The following is a 15,958-nucleotide window of genomic DNA, read 5'->3' as shown; positions in this document are numbered from 1 at the left end:
CGTGCACGGGATAGATTGAATTGGAGCGACGTGATACACGGGACTATGTGCTGTCAATGGACTCCAGGAGGGCATAATAAGAAGCCGGGGTAAAGCACAATGTTCTATGAGGCCTGGCTAGGTGGCTGTGGTTTTGGTGCATTATTACATATGACAGCGAGAGAATGGATGCTAGAGAATGAGGGTATTTTACGTCCTGTATATGGCACTACGTTGTTCATGCAGAAAACGATGGATTTCCAGACTCCCACCCACCCATTTTAGTTGCCTTGTAAGACAGGCAGGGAATACGTGGGAAGTATTCTTTCTCCCCTAACACTAAATATTCTTCTGTCCGTTAATATCTTTGGCTCGTTGAGCAAACACAAGTGTTCTTCACAAAGTGCCACACAGGGAAATCAGGCGATGCCAAGTCCAGTGAATTTAGATGCTAGGCACTGAGGCCACCGCGTCCAAACTAGCGACCAGTCGTCACTGAACCCGTCAGTCAGGAAAACACGGACATACAACGACCAATGTGGTGGTACTCCATCTTGCTTGGCTTGACGCCACCTGCTTCCTTTGTATGTGGCCTTGTCAGAAACAGTGTCTATGATCAACGACCCGAAGACACTGATGATCTGGAGAACAAAATTGCCGCAGCTTTTCACATTGATCACACTGGGGTTGTTGAGTCACTCATCTGTGGTTATGAACAGTGTCGTACTCAGAACGAGGTGCATTGTGAATCCTAATTAGATTAATCACAAGCTTCCGTCTGTGTAGGCAATATGTGCCACATATTGAACTGTACAATAAAACTGTCTCCATTTCACAATAATTTTCATTTGTCCGCCCCCAAACGGATCACCACATACATGTAAATATGATATATATATATATATATATATATATATATATATATATATATATATATATATATGTATATATATATATATATATATATATATATATATATATATATATATATATATATATATGATAGAAAGAGATAGAAAAGTGTTAGAATCATAATGCTTTGGATATATGCTCATATTATCAGAGTTAACAATTGCAAAGACAGTCAATTAGCCGATTGCATACATTAAAACAAATCACATCTAAAGTTTACTTCAAAAGATATATTAAAGCAAATTTATATAATCGCAATACAAAATTATGAAGACTGAAGTGAGTCTTTTCTTATAAGATTGAAATACTATAGATTTCCACATATATCAGATCAAGACAATGAAAAATATACAATTCTTTAAGGAATTAATCATCACCTATGAATATCTTTTAACCATTGAAAACATAGCTTCCATAGTTCGAAGTTTAAAACCATTGGTAGAATGGAATATATATTTTTACACTGAATGAAGTATGTCCATAGTGATCTTTCATCCTCTACAAAATCGTGCATTGTTCATTGTCTTACTCTGCCACGGAAGAAATATACCCAGTCTCAATCTAAGAAAATCCACACTTTAGTCTTTATGTCTTTACATAATGACCGTACATATTTATTATATATGTTGATGTAAAGTGTAGAAGTCATTAGCTGTAATGTATTCAATCAGCTGATTTATTGCATTCGTAATTGCACATTCTGATGAGATGAACACATCTCGAAACATAAATCAAGCTTGAGAGAGAGAGAGAGAGAGAGAGAGAGAGAGAGAGAGAGAGAGAGCGTGTATCGAGCCTCCGCTCCACTTGCCTAACGCATACGATTCGCCTTGAAGCCTGAGGACGACTTTTTCAACACAGTATGTTAGATTTATTTCTTACGTTCGTGATAGTGTCTTCTCTTCTGTCACGCACACACTCTCTCTCCCTATCTCTCTCGCTTTTCATCTTATTTTTCCATTCTTGCTCGTCATCTTCATCGCTTTGAAACATTTTTTGAAGGAGCAATTGTGGTTAACCGCTTTGCTTTCTCTCTATTCCTTCCTCAACTCTTTATTTCTTCCTTCTTCTCCTTTACATTATGCTGGGAACATTTACATTTTGATTATATTCTCATTTCGATTTCGGTTAAGAAACTTTTTCCCAGAGTCGCGGCAGCGTTGGGTTAGGGCGTTCACTGTGTGACGGTCTCCTCAGTCGGGCGCAGGATTCGCCACGGTAGGGAGCAGTTGATTACGATCCCTAAGTTCTTCGCCCGTGGAACTTCCCCCCTTAAACTTTTCTGTGAGGTCGACTGTTGTTAAGTGATAATCACCTGTGTTGAATGAAAATATAACAAATTCTAAACAATTACATTGACCTTGTTGACATTTTTTGAGATACATATAACTTCTCTTTTCAAGAAATGTGAATTTCTTGTGAAAACTAGAAGCTAGGATGACAGAGCCACATTGGAGATCATTACCACTGCACACTGGTAAGTACAATTTGTCTGTTGAAAGAATAATTTTGCCTGTGAAAATGTGAGGCAGAATTGCGGGAGATGTGATTTTAATTCAATCCAAGATAGTTTTACTTACTACACTGGAAACATCTATAAAATATTAGTAAAAATATGAAGAAATCTACACGAGAATTTTTGTACATGCAGATTCTATTATCATTTGAGAAAAGAACTTCACGTACTAATGTAATGGATATTCAACTGTTATCATCCATGTTCGAATGGTTGTTGTCAAATTATATTTCTGATTACTATATTCATGGTGGCTGGGTCGGTCGCCATCAGCAATGGCTCCGCTTTAAAAGGATAAATTGAAAGTTGCTGAAACTGCACATGCAACGCCATGACATTTCCGAATTTCCTAGTTACTGTAGAATAACGTTTTTGAAAAACAGTAGACGGTAATAACGAGAACGTGAGATAAAAATGGGCAGTACCCGTCGACTTTTTCCGCACCCTCAGTATCATGCGTAACTTCTGTTGCTGTGATCCGATTTAGAGATCTAATTTAAAAAAATTATCTAATTCATAGAACTCTTTTTCTTTTTTCCTCTCCAAAGATGATTCGGTCATTGCGAGACCACATGGATCACCTCACCTGTGGTTATAGTGCCGCCAGACTCTTGCAAAGAGACCTAGTGTTAACATAATCCATTACTTATGCCTCTACATCATACGAGAAGATCAAGAAAAAAAAAAAGTGAACACGCGTTCCTGTGATTCGTTAATGATTCAGATCGTTTTGATCACTAAAGAGTTTATAAAGTTGAATTTTCTCCTCATCTTCACAAAAGATATCCACACCGTGAAGGTTTTCGATCCGAGAAGTACTATGGAACATGACCTTAAGGTTTCTCATGAGAAATTCAAACTCATACAGAAAATTCAAACTCTGTTCCTCTTGGTAGCAGATCCTTAAAGGCATCTGTGTGTGGGTGGGGCAGCCATGTCGTGATTCTCTTGTCAGATATCATCATTTTCAGGAATATTTGGTTTTTAAGACACGTTATTTCTTCTTTTGAAGACCTGAATCAAGAGGGTGCTTGTTTGCGATTTTTATGATGTTTCGTGACCCCGGAGCTCATTATAGACAGAAAATACGTGATAAGGCGCCAGACACCATAGCGAAATATAATCGTTAGATTATTTTTTTTTTCACATATACCAATTTATACATTTGTTTTTGCTGAGAGCAATAATGAAAGACTTCTTTTCCATCAGTTATCTTTGTCAAAATATCATTGCCTTTCCGCTCTCTCTCTCTCTCTCTCTCTCTCTCTCTCTCTCTCTCTCTCTCTCTCTCTCTCTCTCTCTCTCACACACACACACTTGCGGTGAGCGCTACGCGCTATCCCTGCCTTTCCCATAAATTTTTGTCGTAAGTTCACTCCTACCCATTTTCCACCTCTCTCTCTCTCTCTCTCTCTCTCTCTCTCTCTCTCTCTCTCTCTCTCTCTCTCTCTCTCTCTCTAATTATCATTGTGAGACTGTGTTTATCTTTTAATGGTTCTCTATAGTCACTTTGAATCCCTTTAATCTTTCTTCTTCCCCTATCTCTCCTTCCGTCACTTTGTTTCTCCCCCTCTTTCAGATTCGTTTTTATATCTTACAATTTCCCCCTCTATATATATATATATATATATATATATGATTGTTTTGGACAGTCACATGTTTACCAAATGGCGTCCTGGCTTCGTCTCTTCGATGTATATCAACTGACTTATATTTCTCTCTTGTGTCTCCCCTGATGATGTGATTATTACACGAAAATGCACTTGGGAACTTCTCGTGTTTCATTTTCCCCGTGGACTTATAGGAATATATATATATATATATATATATATATATATATATATATATATATATATATATATATATATATATATTGTAGCAGTTTCCCATACATCTAAAACTTACATCCCCGCCAGTTTTTTGAAGTTGCTATATGGCCTTCGAACGTTTATCCAACAGATAAAAAAGAGCTAAAAACAAGCACTTAAATCACTTGAAGATTCTTAACATGGAAGTTACAGTATGTCGGAAAGTGTTTTTAGTAAATACAGGATCATCTGAACTTGAGGAAAAAATATGAGGCGCTTGATCTCCGCAGATTTCTTCGTCTCCCGAGAACTTACGAGTGCCATTCCCGATGTGTGTTTGCTCTCGTCTCTGATAAAGCATATTTACACTCTGAATCCAAATTCTTCATGAAAGATTTACAGATGCTGTATTTTGCATAAGGACACCGTGTATGTTTTTAACCAGTGTGACTCTGTACACATGGTGTGTAAGCAACTGTAAGTTCAATAATACATCTACTGATATTGAAAAAGAAAAGGGAGAATATGTTTGTTTTATTTACGCTCTGAATTTTGATACCGGAAATTGCAAAATTTTATGCACCTGTAGTAACTCTAAAAGACAAGGTACAAAGTCCGACTTTTTCGAAGCTGCGAAACGTAAATGAGGAAAAAATGTCGGCATAATAATCCCCAACTCCTTGAAAATCACGTAATTAATGCGTAGAAGCTGTAAAGATGGTAAGGTATATGATATGAAAACTACGAACCATATCCTCAGTCTTTACAAATCATTGATGAGTTCCCACTTTGAATATTATGTCCAGCGTTGGTCAACCTGCTTTAATGAAGACATAAATAGAACAGAGAGAGCATAGCAATGAGCTACCAAGATGCTTCTCAGACTGAGAAATAAGAAATCCTACGACATCCGTCTAGAACACCTTAACTTATCTTGCCTAGAAAAGAGAGAAGGTTAAGAGGTGATCTGATACTGGTATCCAAAATTATCAAAGGCTTTGTTGATCTTAATCTTAGCAGCTCTGTAAGGCAATATTAGTTAATAGATACACTCTTGTGGGCAAACATTTCTCGTTAAGGTAAAACGCTTTTTCTTAAACAGCCATTCTTAGTTAATGAAAAGATATATCAACATGAGTTGTTAAAAACATCACCGTTGAAATGATTAGAAACAATCTTTGCTCCAAACACTACCCTTAAAGTCCATGAGTGATATTTTTACCCTTATAGAGATTATAAGCATTTCTTTTCACGTGTTTCCTTTTTAAATTCTTCCAACACGACAATGTTTCTAACGTCCTCAGCTCTCAAAGAAGAAAAGAAAACCTCGAAAGAACCCAGTGGTCTGTTCCTTTTCACATTCCTTTGTATTCTTCTGAGCATTTGCACATGATCATATTCTTTATGAATTTTGCATCAATTAATTTCTTTAGGTTACCATTTTATGACAGGTGAATTCTCGTGTTCACGCAGTTCCCTAGAATGTATTTTAGTTCGGGTTTCTTATACGAATTTACTGAAGGACTGCTACTAGTCAAGTTTTAAATCCCTCATAACGTCGTCCCATGTCTGGTATATATAGGTGATTTTTTTCTCCCAAACTGCATTATCTTCGACTAACTAATTCCATAAACTACTCTCGTGTAGTCATTGTTGTATGATGCTACTTGGCGTCAGATTTCGTCCAGCACCCTAATCAGAAATGAATCATTGTTAATCTATCGATGCTTCTGTACATTTATCCATGTATCTGTCCATCTACGTCTTTGTCGATTTCTCCCAACACTTTAAACAGAAGTGAAGCAATAATCATCTATCTATAAGTCTATTTACCCATCCTTATATCTTTAACTGTCTAGCTATATTTATCTGACTAAATGCCTGTCTATCTATCTGTCTCTGTATCACAGGTTTTGATACCCTGAAGCTAACAAGCTCCTTAAGGATGGATTCATCTGAATTCACTCGTAGTTACGAACGCAGACTTGTGGGCAATTTTTTTTTTTTTTACCTCGAATTAAGCGAATTACTTTTCACCAAGACTGTTAACGTATGAAATGATTTACCCCTTAGAATTTAAGTTTAAGAACAGACTTCAGATCCACGACAAACATTATTTGTGCCTCTTTTGTTATAAGAAAAATCCAAAAGGTTTTCTCTCAGAAACGTCTGAATATACTTTTACTCTTGCTACTGTGATCTGTGAGATTCTGATCTCTTCCACTATCACAGTCAGCCACGTTTGGACCCACAGGTTTGTTGTTGGAAATTGTTCGTGTTACCTTTTGAAAAATGACAAAATTTCTTGGACGCTTCATCCAAATTTCCAAAATGTGTAACGATATATTATTTTATCATATTTTTATTATACTTTGTCGCTGTCTCCCGCGTTAGGGAGGTAGAGCAAGGAAACAGACGAAAGAATGGCCCAACCCACCCACATACACATGTATATACATACACGTCCACACACGCACATATACATACCTATATATTTCAACGTATACATATATATACATACACAGACATAGATACACGTACATAATTCACACTTGCTGCCTTCATTCATTCCCGTCGTCACCCCGCCACACATGAAATGACAACCCCTTACCCCCGCACGAGTATGAGGTAGCGCTAGAAAAAACAAAGGCCACATTCGTTCACACTCAGTCTCTAGCTGTCATGTATAATGCACCGAAACCACAGCTCCCTTTCCACATCCAGGCCCAACAAAACTTTCCATGGTTTTACCCCGGACGCTTCACATGCCCAGATTCAATCCATTGACAGGGGAGAAAGAATACTTCCCACGCATTTCCCGCATGTCGTAGAAGGCGACTAAAGGGGACGGAAGCGGGGAGCTAGAAACCCTCCCCTCCTTGTATTTTAACTTTCTAAAAGACGAAACAGATATATACCTATAATTTCATACATGCTCTCCATTTCCTGCGTTAGCGAGGTAGCGTTAAAAGCAAAGGACTGAGCCTAAGCGGGAAAATCCTCACTTGTCCCCCTCTCTGTTCCTTCTGTGAAAAAGTAAAAACTGTGTGTGTGTGTGTGTGTGTACAAAACACCAGAGTAAAGAAAGAAATAATTCTGAGGTCTTTCATATATTACATCTTCAGACATAACACGAAAGTGAGGACATTAAGCGATACATAAAGATCACACACACTGATCAAGGTGATGTTGATGAGACACCAAGCGGAGCAAAACTCTGCTTGGCTTTGGTTAACCTTTACACGAGGGAGTTGCCTCTGAGAAATCAGGTCAATAGCCAGTTTCTCTATTCAAAATGGCCATACATCATATTAATGTTTTTATCGACCGAATCTGATATTAAACAAGATTCTTCAACGATTCTTTCTTTGGTATCTTTTGTATCTATGGTAGATGAAGTGTTTTTCTAATTCGTATGCTGATTGTAAGAGCCATTATGCTGGGGTAAAATATTATTATATTAGCCAATTTTGACAGAACACTCATGCTGACAAATACGTGTCAGAACAAGGTTAGACAGAGGGTGGGTCACGCAGATCCATGTGCCAACCTCACAAACTACAAGGTCACCTGGCTCCAGTTTGTGTTTCCTTTGGTTCTGTATACATAATCTCCATTGCATCTATTTCCTCTCTCAGTAACTAGTCCTCTGAAGAATTGGTAATACACGAAAGCGCTCAGGATTCTCGTGCATCCTTTTCGTACTGATGTCTCTCCGTGTGTATATATATATATATATATATATATATATATATATATATATATATATCCCTGGGGATAGGGGAGAAAGAATACTTCCCACGTATTCCCTGCGTGTCGTAGAAGGCGACTAAAAGGGGAGGGAGCGGGGGGGGCTGGAAATCCTCCCCTCTCGTTTTTTTTTTTTTTTTTTTAACTTTCCAAGAGAAGGAACAGAGAAGGGGGCCAGGTGAGGATGTTCCCTCAAAGGCCCAGTCCTCTGTTCTTAACGCTACCTTGCTAATGCGGGAAATGGCGAATAGTTTGAAAAAAAAAAAAAAATATATATATATATATATATATATATATATATATATATATCTCTATCAACTCTATCATATGCCTTCTCCAGATCCATAAATGCTACATACAAATCCATTTGCTTTTCTAAGTATTTCTCACATACATTCTTCAAAGCAAACACCTGATCCACACATCCTCTACCACTTCTGAAACCGCACTGCTCTTCCCCAATCTGATGCTCTGTACATGCCTTCACCCTCTCAATCAGTACCCTCCCATATAATTTACCAGGAATACTCAACAAACTTATACCTCTGTAATTTGAGCACTCACTCTTATCCCCTTTGCCTTTGTACAATGGCACTATGCACGCATTCCGCCAATCCTCAGGCACCTCACCATGAGTCATACATACATTAAATAACCTTACCAACCAGTCAACAATACAGAATATATGGTGTGGGAGGCAAGTTGTTAGAAGCAGTGAAAAGTTTTTATCGAGGATGTAAGGCATGTGTACGTGTAGGAAGAGAGGAAAGTGATTGGTTCTCAGTGAATGTAGGTTTGCGGCAGGGGTGTGTGATGTCTCCATGGTTGTTTAATTTGTTTATGGATGGGGTTGTTAGGGAGGTAAATGCAAGAGTCCTGGAAAGAGGGGCAAGTATGAAGTCTGTTGGGGATGAGAGAGCTTGGGAAGTGAGTCAGTTGTTGTTCGCTGATGATACAGCGCTGGTGGCTGATTCATGTGAGAAACTGCAGAAGCTGGTGACTGAGTTTGGTAAAGTGTGTGGAAGAAGAAAGTTAAGAGTAAATGTGAATAAGAGCAAGGTTATTAGGTACAGTAGGGTTGAGGGTCAAGTCAATTGGGAGGTGAGTTTGAATGGAGAAAAACTGGAGGAAGTGAAGTGTTTTAGATATCTGGGAGTGGATCTGTCAGCGGATGGAACCATGGAAGCGGAAGTGGATCATAGGGTGGGGGAGGGGGCGAAAATTTTGGGAGCCTTGAAAAATGTGTGGAAGTCGAGAACATTATCTCGGAAAGCAAAAATGGGTATGTTTGAAGGAATAGTGGTTCCAACAATGCTGTATGGTTGCGAGGCGTGGGCTATGGATAGAGTTGTGCGCAGGAGGATGGATGTGCTGGAAATGAGATGTTTGAGGACAATGTGTGGTGTGAGGTGGTTTGATCGAGTAAGTAACGTAAGGGTAAGAGAGATGTGTGGAAATAAAAAGAGCGTGGTTGAGAGAGCAGAAGAGGGGGTTTTGAAATGGTTTGGGCACATGGAGAGAATGAGTGAGGAAAGATTGACCAAGAGGATATACGTGTCGGAGGTGGAGGGAACGAGGAGAAGAGGGAGACCAAATTGGAGGTGGAAAGATGGAGTGAAAAAGATTTTGTGTGATCGGGGCCTGAACATGCAGGAGGGTGAAAGGAGGGCAAGGAATAGAGTGAATTGGAGCGATGTGGTATACAGGGGTTGACGTGCTGTCAGTGGATTGAATCAAGGCATGTGAAGCATCTGGGGTAAACCATGGAAAGCTGTGTAGGTATGTATATTTGCGTGTGTGGACGTGTGTATGTACATGTGTATGGGGGGGGGGGGGTGGGGCCATTTCTTTCGTCTGTTTCCTTGCGCTACCTCGCAAATGCGGGAGACAGCGACAAAGTATAAAAAAAAAAAAAAAAAAAAAAAAAAAAAATATATATATATATATATATATATATATATATATATATATATATATATATATTTATATATATATATACACATCCTTTAATACTTGTTCTCCGTTTCCCAAGTTAGCCAAGTAACTGCAGGAACAGACGAAGAAAAGGTCTGCATGCGCTCACATCCATACTTTAGCTGCCATGAGAGCGAGCGTGATGTACCAGACAGCGTGCATGAATTGTTATCACAAAGTGGAAGAAAAAAAAGTCTTGCCCAAATTCAGAACTGGAGGCTCGGGTCCAGAAGCTGCGATCTGAACCAGACAACTGAGGGATGCAAGAATAAGACGAAATCTGTTGATGTTGTGCACCTAATATGGATGTCTGGCTTGGAGCGACTGGCAGTGAACCGAGTTGTGGTAATAAACAGATTATGGCTGGGCTGCAGTACCCTATGTCCATTACTGCTTCTGTCTTTTGCTAACTTCATTGGAGGAGGCATTACTACCCCTGATCATGAAGCCGAGGCAACAAGTGCATCAGTTATTCTTGGCTTAGCAGAAATATTGTTCATCATTAGAGATAATCTGAGAGAAGAAAGCAGATTTGATACATCCAATTATCAATACATAGTATCATTACCTTAGATACTGGTAATTTTGAGCTTTGATTTTACAATGGAAGAATTTGTTTTCTTCAAAATTTATTTTCGAAGTTATATAATGTAAAGATAGCATTTATCAACTTCACAGTGCTGTAAATTAAGACATTGTGTAATTAATTGCATTTATCCCTGGGAGTGAGGGAGAGAATTCTACCCGCGTATTCCCTGCGTGTGGCAGCAGGATACTAAGAAAGGCGGGAGAGTGAGGGATGAAAACCTTCCCCTTCTTGCTAACGCGGGAAAGGGCGATCAAGAATATATATATATATATATATATATATATATATATATATATATTATGGATAGATACATAGAGAGATAGGAGTTACCAGACTCCGTTTTTCTGTAGTTAAACCGTGAGTGAAAACTCGCCTTCAGCGAAGCTGTATCATTTCTTAACGAAAAGAGGAAGTGTCGTCGAAGAATTTTTCATTCCAAAGGAGTCCATCACTACCCTGATACCAGAAGTAGTGCAGTTTGGAGCTGCGAGAGCTCCTGAAAAGTGGATGCTAGAGGAACTCAAGGACCCTTTCAAGAAAGGAAAACAGACACTGATGAATTGGAACAATGTGGTATACAGGGGTCGACGTCCTGTCAATGGACTAAGCCAGGGCATGTGAAACGGCCAATGTAAACCATGGAAAGGTTTATGGGGTCTGGTTGTGGCTAAGATGCTGTGGTTTCGTACATTAAACACAGCAGTCTAAGGACAGACGTGAGCAAATACGGCTTTCTTCGTCTTCGTGGCGCTACCTCGCTTACGTAGGAAATGGCGATTAAGTATGGAATATGTATATATATATGTATATATATATATATATATATTTTATTTTTTTATATTTATTATACTTTGTCGCTGTCTCCCGCGTTTGCGAGGTAGCGCAAGGAAACAGACGAAAGAAATGGCCCAACCCCCCCACCATACACATGTATATACATACGTCCACACACGCAAATATACATACCTACACAGCTTTCCATGGTTTACCCCAGACGCTTCACATGCCTTGCTTCAATCCACTGACAGCACGTCAACCCCGGTATACCACATCGCTCCAATTCACTCTATTCCTTGCCCTCCTTTCACCCTCCTGCATGTTGAGGCCCCGATCACACAAAATCTTTTTCACTCCATCTTTCCACCTCCAATTTGGTCTCCCTCTTCTCCTTGTTCCCTCCACCTCGGACACATATATCCTCTTGGTCAATCTTTCCTCACTCATCCTCTCCATGTGCCCAAACCACTTCAAAACACCCCCTTCTGCTCTCTCTCAACCACGCTCTTTTTATTTCCACACATCTCTCTTACCCTTACGTTACTCACTCGATCAAACCACCTCACACCACACATTGTCCTCAAACATCTCATTTCCAGCACATCCATCCTCCTGCGCACAACTCTATCCATAGCCCACGCCTCGCAACCATACAACATTGTTGGAACCACTATTCCTTCAAACATACCCATTTTTGCTTTCCGAGATAATGTTCTCGACTTCCACACATTCTTCAAGGCCCCCAGGATTTTCGCCCCCTCCCCCACCCTATGATCCACTTCCGCTTCCATATATATATATATATATATATATATATATATATATATATATATATATATATATATATATATATATATTTATTGAAAAGTTACCCAAGACATGTTGCTGAAAGGCATGGCGAAGGCGTTGCACTTGCTCCAGAAAAACTCTTGGATTACGAAGTTGTGCGAGTTACATGTTGTAAAAGTGTCATGTGTGAGATGGAGATTTTGTAAGCTTGTGGAATGATAGCTATGAACCAACGTGGGATGTTAGAGAGAACATACAGCTACTTGGAACAAAGGCGTGAAACCTGACAGCCAGTCGCTGAAGTACTGGCTTACTTCGCAATCGTTAACTAACGCTTCCGATGCCCAGGCGCGTAGTGACCAGCAGCATACCTCCCTTATCGGTGGCTGCCTAACACCTACTATCTGCGAAGAGAGAGAGAGAGAGAGAGAGAGAGAGAGAGAGAGAGAGAGAGAGAGAAGGGAACTAGTCCCAGAGCAATTTAGATAATCCAGAAAAGTTACCGTTCTCCTGGAGAGTGTTCCAGAATCCCAAACTTATCACGACATATTATTGTGACGTAAGGTCAGACCATCTGGGAGGAGTCCCACTTGATGGAGGTAATAGTAAGGTCTCTAACTGTGAGAACGAAGTCATTTCTTTTCTTTTCCAAAGTGTAATGTATATATATATATATATATATATATATATATATATATATATATATATATATATATATATATATATATAAGATAGATAAACGGGCTACCGGACACCATTATATACTGGATCTAAACACAAAAGTAGGAAGCTCTCATGGCACTTGTTTTCCCGACTTTTTAATTTTGTCAATTCTTGCCAGTAATGATACCATCGTCTCCCATTGTTATCTTATGTCCCCGTGATGTTCTCTCTCTCTGTCTCTCTCTCTCTCTCTCTCTCTCTCTCTCTCTCTCTCTCTCTCTCTCTCTCTCTCTCTCTTGCTCTCTCCTCCAAGCTCTCTTCCCTTCGCTTTATCCATCTCTATATCCCCGTCTCTCTCTGTTATGGCTCTTATCTTGATATGTCATTTCCATCTCTCGACACACTTTCCTTTGTTTAACCTAAATGATTATTTATAATTCATATTATCTCCGTCTTTTGCCACTTTGTTTGTTTACATTTCCCCTTCGTCTCTGACATTTTTTCCATAGCTTTAGTCAACTGTTTTTCCTTTTTACTTTTTGAAATCTTTTGATTGGATCGTGTTGTTTGTTGTTCACCAAGTCCCGAAAGCTAAATGCTCTTTTTCGTCTGGCATTGGAGCTTTTTCCCATCTCCCGGCAGCAGCCTAGGGAAGTGTATCGACCAACCTTTAGTGTTCATCCCGCTCTGCAGCAGTGTGGATGCAAGGTTAGGTTGGAATGTTATACTTGTCACGGATGCTCTTGCTGGAGCTCCTCGAGACTTGTTGCGAATGACCTGAAATTACGTTATCACATTTAAAATAGTATACCTTAATGTTTCAACTCTTGTATTATTCTATTATTAGTACTTGTGTACTGGCAGGGAGAGAATGATTTTGCTCTATCGCATACTTTTTCTTTCATACATATTTGCTATTTCCTGCTTTAGCAAGGTAGTATCAAGAACAGAGAACCGAGCCTCGCTTAGCCCTCTTCTCTGTTCCTTCTTTTGTCAAAGTAAAAACTGGAGGGGAGGTTTTCCAGCACCTCGCTCCCACCTCTTTTAGTCGCCTTCTACGACAAGCAGGGAATATATATATATATATATATATATATATATATATATATATATATAAACACACACACACACACACACACACAGTAATTTACGCTATGCATTACCTCCTTTCCACTGACTTTGGGGACAATATTGAGAATAAAAAGGAAAAATTTAAAGGTATGAAATGGGATCTGATTTGCTATTCATGCCTAAGTGTTCGGACCAAACCCACTTCCACGGCGGGGGTCATGCTTTAACAGTGGTCTTACATTACCAAGCTGCAGGGAACATCCCAATCTGAAATTAATCGTCCGATTTTGACCACAAGCGAAAACTCGCTGGGGTCGAGCGAAGCTCGCTGTTAGTGTCGCTCCGTGATCACGCAAGCAAAGGTGAAATGATTATCAGCGTGATTTATAATATTTCACAAAGTAATATTCCAACAGTGTGAGTTTCGCCCACGAAGCGGGAATAGCCATGGATATTGGCCATAAGCCTTTGTTGAGGGCGCGTTCCAATACATGCAAATAGCCCGAGTCTGCTAGAAATGGGAAGCCGATTTGCTGGTACTTCTGGGGTCTGGGGGGGGGGGGGAGCTAGTTATATGCACCGGAGTTATGGGGGTGTAATGGCTGCGGAAAGGGAACCGACGTTTACGAAGACAATATGATAGTTATAATTAATGTAATTGTGTTTGAGAGAATGTCTCTTTTGATGTAATTAAACCTAAATGCACAATAATGATTATAATGTTATCATGCGTGATCCAGTACTATCAGGTATAATGATCCAGAAGTGTCAGCTTTATAGATAATAATGATTATCTGAAAAGATTATGCTCATTTTTAGGTCATCCACAGCAGTGTGCTCTTGTCAGCATGCACCGAATACTTTTGTTTCAATTTAAGTTTATTAATCTACTTTTATTATTGTTATTGTATATATATATATATATATATATATATATATATATATATATATATATATATATATATATATATATATATATATATATATTCCTATGAGTCCACGGGGAAAATGAAACACGAAAAGTTCCCAAGTGCACTTTCGTGTAATAATCACATCATCAGGGGAGACACAAGAGAGAAATATAAGTCAGTTGATATACATCGAAGAGACGAAGCTAAACGCCATTTGATATATATATATATATATATATATATATATATATATATATATATATATATATATATATATATATATATATATATTTTCACACTATTCGCCATTTCCCGCATCAGCAAGGTAGCGTTAAGAACAGAGGACTGGGCCTCTGAGGGAACATCCTCACCTGGCCCTCTTCTCTGTTCCTTCTTTTGGAAAATTAGAAAAATATATATATATATATATATATATATATATATATATATATATATATATATATATATATATATATATATATATATATATATGTATATTGGAAAGGATCACAGTTTGGCGCGTAATCAAGTATATTCCTATGAATCCACGGGGAAAATGAAACACGATAAGTTCCCAATTGCACTTTTGTGTAATAATCGCATCATGAGGTGAGACACAAGAGAGAAATATAACAGTCAGTGAATATACGTCTCTTCGTTGTATATCAACTGACTTATATTTCTCTCGTGTCTCCCCTGATGACGTGATTATTACACGAAAATGCTCCTGGGAGCTTATCGTGTTTCATTTCCCTCGTGGACTCATAGGAATATACATTGTGTGTGTGTGTGTGTGTGTGTGTGTGTGTGTTGATAAACAAGAGTGAAAAAGAAATACATTGAGGGACTTACTGTGTTTCATTTTTTCCTGTGGTTAACGCAAATATTAGGTCACGCGCACCACTGTCACCTTTTGATATTTATATATAGAGTGCATTATATGCGTCAGTGCCGAGAAATTTATTTACCCCTAAATTATAAACTTTCGATTTGGGTTGGGTAATGTCCTTTGAATTTTCTGAAATTCCAAAGTTAATAAGATAAAGTATTGTGAAGCCACCATCACTAAGATCTACCTCATCCAATACCACCTTTATATAATGTGAAAGTTCTCAAGTTACACATTGGAACTCCATTCTCAGAATGTTGGCAATTAGGAGCGTCATTCATGATGAAGGTGTATCTGTGAGGAGGCTTCCACGAGTGACACTGAAGTGTG

General features: G+C 38.8%; 1 protein-coding gene across 2 annotated transcripts in view; it reads left to right on the top strand.

Annotated features, from left to right (window-relative positions):
• Positions 1-15,958, top strand: part of LOC139756007 (zwei Ig domain protein zig-8-like) — a 127,299-nt gene that overhangs the window by 9,779 nt on the left and 101,562 nt on the right. The window contains exon 1 of one of the 2 annotated variants that reach the window (XM_071674938.1): positions 2,102-2,368. The exons of the other annotated variant lie outside the window; for it this stretch is intronic. Coding sequence (XP_071531039.1) covers positions 2,329-2,368 — 40 coding nt within the window. The 5' untranslated portion in view covers positions 2,102-2,328. Of the gene's footprint in view, positions 1-2,101; positions 2,369-15,958 lie in introns of those variants that run through there. 2 annotated transcript variants of the gene reach the window in all.

Source organism: Panulirus ornatus, chromosome 20 (genome assembly GCF_036320965.1).
Source record: "Panulirus ornatus isolate Po-2019 chromosome 20, ASM3632096v1, whole genome shotgun sequence".
In the NCBI taxonomy this organism is placed as follows: Eukaryota; Metazoa; Arthropoda; class Malacostraca; order Decapoda; family Palinuridae; genus Panulirus; species Panulirus ornatus.
Note: the sequence above shows the minus strand (reverse complement) of the source record. Positions and strands in the feature narration are given on the sequence as shown.